This window comes from Pygoscelis adeliae, unplaced genomic scaffold (genome assembly GCF_000699105.1).
Source record: "Pygoscelis adeliae isolate BGI_AS28 unplaced genomic scaffold, ASM69910v1 Scaffold188, whole genome shotgun sequence".
NCBI lineage: Eukaryota > Metazoa > Chordata > Aves > Sphenisciformes > Spheniscidae > Pygoscelis > Pygoscelis adeliae.
Genome location: NW_008825304.1, coordinates 1,147,690 through 1,156,102, shown reverse-complemented (window position 1 = coordinate 1,156,102; position 8,413 = coordinate 1,147,690). Strand labels below are relative to the sequence as shown.

At 40.3% G+C, this 8,413-nt stretch overlaps 1 protein-coding gene across 1 annotated transcript in view; it reads right to left on the bottom strand.

Moving 5' to 3' along the window:
* Positions 1 to 7,890, bottom strand: part of RIN2 (Ras and Rab interactor 2) — a 30,036-nt gene extending 22,146 nt beyond the window's left edge. Inside the window, exon 1 of the mRNA XM_009330130.1 lies at positions 7,824 to 7,890. Within this exon, the coding sequence (XP_009328405.1) occupies positions 7,824 to 7,880 (57 nt within the window). The 5' untranslated portion in view covers positions 7,881 to 7,890. The remainder of the gene's footprint in view (positions 1 to 7,823) is intronic.
* Positions 7,891 to 8,413: the final 523 nt, after the last annotated feature.

Sequence of the window (8,413 nt, the reverse complement as noted above, 5' to 3'; positions counted from 1 at the left end):
CCCTCCACAGAAGCATCCATGGGCTTTCAGCCATCGCCTCAACACCTGCCTTGCTGTGTTGCTATCTGGCTGTTAACTGACTTAACTGTGTTAACTGGCTTCATCCAGAGTTGGAGGGGAAAAAAAAAAAAAAAAAAAAAATCACAAAACAACTCCCTTCCAGAAAACAAAATCTCTAGGCACTACAGCAAAGAATTCTAATCCAACTTGTACTAACAGCACGATAACATGCTCAAAAATTCAAGCTGACGCTCCACACTTCGCGCTACCATTTCATATATCAGTTTGACCCTGGAAGATGGATCTACAACGCAAAGGAATTTAAACACTGTATAACCTTCCTACACGGCAGTTCCTTGGTTAGTTCTTTTGATTACTTATACATAAAAGCTAACCATGGCAGCATGTTCTCTCATGCTTTCCAGTATCCGATTTATTTTTGGAAGTTATTTGTAGTTATTTTTGTATGGCTGCCACATTCAGCCTCTTTAACACAACTGCCTTTTACACCTTTGTCTGGGAAAGGTACTTGCTTATGTAAGATTAAAGTTCTTGAAAACAAATATTTTAAAACAGGCTTTAACTTATAAATGCTTTAAATCAGAATAGCATAAGGCAAGCACTGCAGAACAGTTTTATCTTGAAGATGTTGTAATCTTAATGCTTTTTAATTTGTATGTCTGCCTTGAAGAGAACTTGTAAGAAACTGGTCTTTCCTGAGAGGAATTTTTCTTGTTTCGTGATTTTATTTTTTCTTTTTCTAAAGAGAACTTAAACAAAATGGCATGTTTCAAGCAGTCTTATGCTCACATTCTCTTCTACAGGCCAAATTTCTTAGGTATGCTACATATCCTCCATGACACAAGGCAGTCTTTCCTTAGTCTATGAAAAGTCAGTACATCCTGGACAAGGAAACTAGGTCAAGTGCTGAGCATCAAACCTGAATCTGACCTACAAAGTCCCCCAGAACAGGACACACTCCACAATCAAACTGTGACTCATCAGTTACCAGCATTTATCTTTAGAAAAGCCTGCTTGAAAGGAAGTCTTCTGTACATTTGCTTTCAAACTACGCCTCTACTAGGATGGATCACATGTAGAAAGAGCGTATTCAATAAGTGTTTCTGTCAGTTGTGAACTAAATTACTCACAAATAATTATTGACATTATTCCAGTAGTGCTAAGTCTCTATCTTACCAAGTAACAACAAAGAAACTTGTCATTACTAAAACATTTATCTTTAGGAATAAAAACCTCTTTTTTTTTTTTCTTTCAATAAACTGCCAATGTTTTCTGCAAATGGCAGCTAATTTTCCTTAAATTTTTTTTCATGTTAAAGAAAGTTACTCTTCTCCTGATTTAAAAAGAAAAAAAAAGTCTTTTGGAGTTGCATCATTTGGGTATTATTGCAATTAACTGACACATACTGTTACAACAGCACCTGACAAATTATTTTCTATCAAATAACATGAGGTGTACTCATGATTTTATGACATCATTTCTGAAGTATTTAGGATCAATGAAACTTCTGGTTATTATACAGTGTACGTGATGCTTGCATGATTAGCATTATACAAGATGAGCCGCTAATAATATGTTTCTACAAAGTGCAGGAAGGATCCTGGGTGTGTACCATTATTAGATCCAACCCTGAGAACACAAGCAGCAGCAGAAGGCTGCCGCCTTCTTAGCAGAAGGCTCAGAACATTTGAATTCTTCAAACAGATTTCTCTATTCACAAAGAGTGTGATTCCTATTTTGCTGAAAATAATGGGAAAACTCACTCATTGGTTTCAACAGACTTGAAATCAAGACCATAAGAGGCAGTTTCCAAAGTGGAATACAATTGAAGTGGTCGGATATATTTGCCAGAGGCCCCTGTTAGTGTAAAACAACATACCTGAGCCCCAAAACTTAAGAAGTAATCTGAAGAAATCTGTCACAGATTATTTAGGACTATGAAATAGATATTACCCTGCTATACTACAGAAAGAAGAGGTTTACATGAAAAGAAATGTGTTTGAAAGTATGACATCTTCTCAGGTGGTGAATTATTTAACAGTAAAAAAACCCACAAATTAAAAGGAGACCTTATATAACGTGATAAATAGCCTTTTCTGTGTCTAATGTTTTTCCTTTGGAGTTTATTTCTGATAAAGCACTGTTCTATAAGTTAAAAAGAAACTACAATACAACCACTGTAAACCCAAATAATAATTGTGACTCAGACTGCATAAATTCACATAGCAGCCCAGTACAGTATTCCCTAACCAAACCTATCCTAAACATTAGATTACCACAAATACCCATGTACCGTAACTGTTTACATTCTTAAAATCCGTAACTAAATAATGAAATGCAAACATCTTAAACCACAGCGTTTCCTTTCATAATGTATCACACTATGCTTATTGTCAACTGATTCTTCGTTCAACAAGACTGATCTCAGCTTTTAGAAGCTGGCAGGGGTGACAATGTAATTCCTACATACAGATCACAAACATAACTTATCACAGCTCCCCAGCACTCTCTCACCAGAGCACATATATTCAATTTTTATGTTTTACATCTTTCAGGTTGTCATATAAGCAGCAAAAATCAGAGCAAGTGTGTTCACAAGCAACACACTCCCAAGGAGCTACAGTCACCTTTCTGAAGCTGCTCTGTCTACACACGCATCACTGCTGTGCATCAGGGAAAGCACATGCCCAGGACCAGACACAGACCGGTGCCTCTCTCAGAAGCCCAGCATAGCTACAGGTCGTCTTATTCATTCAGCTCATGAGGAGTTTCCCAGTCCCAAGAAGACAAGTGGCTTTGACTTGATGTCTGTTTCAGGACATTTTTAGAAAAAAATCATTCATCCATCACTGCATGGCAACTGAATTCCTATTTTTTGTGTTGAAACATACATAAGCTTGTACAGAGAATTAATGAAACTGCCATCTTTCTGAGAGTGCATTGAAAGAGTCGGCCAAGGTGACCACTGCAGAATGTTTCCAAGCCCTGAGATTTACAACAGCAAAAGAGGAAAAGGTAAGATCAATGCTTCTAATCTGGCAAGGGAACACGGGCTGAAGTTAGCAAGGATCGGTATCAGACTGGACAAACGAGCCTCAGCACTTACCACCCCCCCTTCCTGCCAGCATCTCATTTTTCATTCTTTCTGGAGACCTGCATCCTCTTTGGCATCACGTCTTTTCCTTCCTGTTTTGATAAGCAGAGCGTAGCAACCCTCAAAGAGCACCCTGTGTGACAAGGTGGCGAAGCGCCAGAGACAAGCCAAACTGGGAATGCTATTTCTGGACTTTTCCAAATGTCTGAATACAATTATATATTTTGATACGTGGCTGCAATTTCTGGTTATTTTGCACAGTGAGCTACGAATTCGCAAGACCACTAACATTATTCAGTGTCTTATTCATCAGTAAGCAACAAAGTTTTAGCTGATGTTTGACTTTGGGACAGAAAAGCTTTAGTGGTGTAAAACCTCTGATGCCAGTTCAATAAAGACTGGAACATTTTGATGAGAAGGAAGATGGTTCAGTAAAAAGGATGTTTGTCAGAGACACATATTCAGTTCCTTGCTTTACCAGACTCCCTCTGTAACCATTGGCAAGCTATTCAGTCCCAGAATTACCCAAGCCTAACTCCATCTTTGCTTCATTTTTACTACTTGCTGGCTCTGAGCCTTCATCAATTGCAAGGTACAAAGACTCCAGAGAATTTAGCCTATAAAACCGTAGACATTTGCTCTTTGTCAAAATGAGGACAATACTGTTTTCCTGGTGTACTACAAACAGTCGAAAGAATGAACGTGAAAAAACTAAGAGATGGTTAGAAACTACAGCAATGGGAACTATCTAAGAACCAGAAATAAAAGTAAAGTTGGAACTTTCCACTGGTATTTGTCAATGAATTTTCTTGTAAATGTTGCTCAGCATGGTAAGATACTCTTTATGAGGATTTAAGTGCCCTGAGAAACTGCATGCCAGCATGCTGAAGGATTCTTGGGCAACTGTAAAGTAACAAGCACAACACAAGAGCCATATGCAGAAGTACACTACATAGTCTGCGCATCTGGGAGAGGATTCTGAAGTACAGGTCAGCATGGGTAAAAGGCTATATCTTAATTACTGGGTCTCCTAAACACAGACAGACAAGGCAAATTAAAATAATGTAAACTGAAAAAAATCTGATGTGCCAAGTGTTTTCTTTGCTCACCTGTCCAGCTGTAGCAAATGTAACTTCTTATCACAATTTTACAAATGTGGAGGAATACAAGAAGGAGAAGGTAATTTCACTGTACACACAAGTGCGCACACACAGACACGGGGTACACTACACACAGGCTGGATACACTGACTACCTGCAGTTTCCAATTCGACACCATAGGTTCAGAACAGTGGTCCAACAGTGCAACTTCCCAGGGATGGCGAGAGGTCTGAAAAGGTAGCTTTGAGGCATCTTTTATTCCCGCTATTCTTCAGGCCATTCCCCTGCCAGGCTGTCCTTAAGAAAACTTAGGACAACCTTAGTTTCTTAATTGACAATACTTCTTACGGCCTTAAGAGTCTGGTGTCTTGAAATTGCTCAGGCATACTACATTCCTAATCATTCTGAGTAACTACAACCACGATATCATGAACAGGAGGTGCACAAAATAGCTATCCCAGCATTTATTATCCACACAAGAATTACTTACACAAGGAGATATCAAAGGACTGCAGAAAGTTACACAGGCACTTCCTTACAGTCCCACTGACATCATGACTCCTTCAGCACACGTGTAAGTGACAACCTAGAAATATTCCTCATAAGTGAGACAGTTTCTTGGTATGATTTGAAAATATGACCATTCACCCTATACGGCTGTGGACCGCCATCAAACAAGGTCGATGTTTGTGTTTATGAGATACGAGACATAACCAAAGTGTGTTGTGAAACTGAGAAGCAGTTCCTGTCCCCAGAAGACCCTGTTTATTGCTGACCACATGAAGCTCTGGGCAAGCCAAAGAGGAAAACACACTGTCACTGCAGCACTGATCATTTGTTTTTTAAAGATTGGCCTGGTAAGATTGCCTTAAGAAAAAGAAAACATGCAACACATGAAACAAACGCTTCGATGCATATGCGTGTCACTACAACAGTACTATGAAGCTGGTCCTGCACACTGCATTGGTGGTCATTATAGCTCTCCATGTGCTAGAGGCACGAGCCACCACTTGTGTGGTTCTCCTTTGCCTGTAGCCTATCATGAGTGTATTTATCATCTGCTAGAACACCCACCCCCACCCCTTATCCCCCCAAGCATTAGGGTCAAACTCAGGCAGCAGCAGAACAACTTTTCTGTCCCAGAGGAACAGAGGGAATGGAAACAGCAACACCTGAAATGCGTGGCATGGAGCCCACGAGGAGAGTGCGGTGTGCTAGGAGCAGCAGAGGAGGCAGGAGCTAGGAATAGTCAGTAAGGTGGCAGCTGCTTGCCACTACTCAGAGCTTTGGCTCGTCAATCACATTTGCTGCAGTACTAGAAAAAGAAAAGTAGTATGCTTTTTCCTAATATAAGCTGAGATGGCAGCAAGTGGCATCTTTCACTGGAAGAAGCTACAGCAGGCAATGAATATTCTAAGGGAAGCGATCAAGGTAAGTTAATTCAATGCTCAGAAGCACCTGTAAATTTTGATTGCTCCTTAGAGCAAAGCCTTGCTCAGCAAGACAGCCACTGTGACCCTAGCGTTACACAAACAGCAAAATTCTAACGCAGAACAGACGAATTCAACTCTGTTGTATCTAACTCTGATCCCAAGCTGGTCTATGTGACACTTCACTCTCTTCCTCACATCAGAAAAATACACATATCTTCCTGGCCAGTGGTAGGACACCACAGTTTCATAGGTCAGCATACTTTCAATACATTGGCACTGCCTGGAGACTATTCTCCCTGTCCTGCTCGCTAGAAGTATATGGTGTTTCACAGCTGTACTCACACAGTGCACATGAAGGCTTTGTTAACTACATTTCAGATCAACTAATCCTTTTTTCCAGAACAAAATGTTAACTACAGCCTTCTCTACAATTAACTTCAGCATTGCCTCCAGACCTCCTCCACTATACATAAATATAACAGTTAGTGGGATTCAGTCATCTTTTGAAAACCATACTGATAACTCCTACTGCACCTCTGCTTTTTGTGATGCCAGCCTGAAAGATGACACTTCTCTAAAGTCTCTCCACTGCATAAAGTTTCTCTCTGTCGTATAAAAAGACCAAAATGTTCCCACATTCCCCAAGAAAACAGTAAGCTCACTGCAGCCCCAAAAGCCCTCTGACTGATCCCCCAAAGCCTTAACAAACCTCACATAGAGCAGGAGGCAGAAGAGAGGACACAGTGACCCATGCTTACTTTTGCAGTGTGATTGTTCATGCCTAAGCTAAGCTACTACTGCTGAGCAAATCTGGGGGCCAATCATGCAAGTTAACTCTGCAGGAAATACTGAGAAAAAACAAAATTAAGTCATCAAGTTTAATCCTTGACAGAAGTTCCCAGAGACAGAGCAGAAGTGAAGATGATCACAGAAGATGCACAAAACCTAATAACGGCAGGCAGCCAATCTGAAGTACATCCTTTCTCATGCAATTCTCAAGGTTCCATTTTCCAGCTGCAATGAGATTACCGGGACAAAAGTCAGATATTCACGTGCAGGGAAAAATGCATTTCTGAACAGTTCCAGGGAGTATTTGAAGGTTCTTCAACTGAGGGCTCTACCTCCCTGCAGCTCTGAGCACCAGCTCAAGTCTGGAGAGGCCTCCACCCATGCCTGTACTCCCAGGTGTTTCCCAGGGGCATTAGGAGAGCATATGTTGCACCCTGCCTTCCTGGCCCCTTTCATACATTGCTATGAATCAGATCTGTTCCATGATGGAATGGAATTGGAGGGAGGCAGAAGGGCTCTCACCCTGAACATATTCCTCACTGGAATATGCTGTATTACGTGTGCTGTAAGCCACATGACATCTCAAAACAGCCCCCAGAACACAGAAACACTAAATGGAATTATTTGTTTTCCCTCTATAAGCACGTCCGTGCCAGAACAGAACTATTAGCTCTCAGTGCCCGTTATCATCAGGAAGCTGGGCTGAGTATCTTATGGGAGGAAGCATTAGACTCCTTTAAAGTATGTAGGCACCCAAAGACAGAGACATCTGCGTTGCTGGATTTTTGAGAGTATGGTGTGAGCTAAGCACCAGCTTCTCGTTAATTTCAAACAAGATGCACTTAGGCTTTAAAAAAAACAACCAAAACCCACAAAAAAGCAAAACACACTAAAACTCAAAAAGGACTGAAATATACATTGAGAATACAAATATAGTATTTTTGTGAGTGTTCAGATTGCACACAAGCAAGGAGCCCGCACCAATTTTTCTTAAAATAGTCAAGGAAATGAAACCCATTTTCAATCCAATAATGGAAATCATAAGCCTGTACCACAGCTTTAAGCTACACAAATCCAGTTTATTAAAGCTCTAATAATTTTATGCCTATGCATAATAAAGCTTATGTTCTTAGCATTAGTGGCAAAAAAAGCCACAAGCTGTTTTACACCGAATATTCTATTTGGTGTACAGAAGAACAATATACACATGAAATACCTGGTTGGTAATCTAACCACAAATACTACCTGTAAAAAGAGATGCTCAATGAAATGCTTCCTATTTTACAGAAAAAGCTTGCTACGTATCACAGACTGTACTGCACATCCTGCAGCACTCGTTTCACATAAAATCATGTGCTTTATGTTCTGTATAAATATCCCATTTACCTTAAAGAAACTTCCTCTTTTGTCCAGACAACAGGCTTTCATTGTCAAAGACGACATCTTCCCCGGGAAGACTCCACTGTATGCCTTCAACTCCTAAAAGTAGAAACATTTTTTTTAATGGTTAGTCCAGGCTGTAGGAAATTCCTTTCTAAGCCACAGAAACAGTCACGACAAGCCTTCTGCCAAAACCCTTTCCGTCAACAACATGGTGCCATTTATTTCCTACCCGAGTCCTCACATATCCCTTTAGTCTATTATTTTTCCATAAATTGTTTCAAAAAGACAGTGCTACTCAGAGTGCCATGTTTCTCCCTTCTCTTCACTGCTGATCTGAGTAGATTTTAACGTGCTCATTAAAAAAGAATGCTAAAACATAATGATTGCTTTGTTTGTTTGCTTGAGCTCAGCGTGTAGTACAAATAGAACAAAATGTTAGATGTCACTTCAATCCGCTCTCAAGTATTACAGTATTAATGCGACTGACCAGGAGGGGGTGGGGAATCAAAAGTCACCCACAAGGGAGAAAACATATTACCATGAAGGTAAAAAATGACAAAAAAGGCAACCCCACACACACAAAACAAACCCCA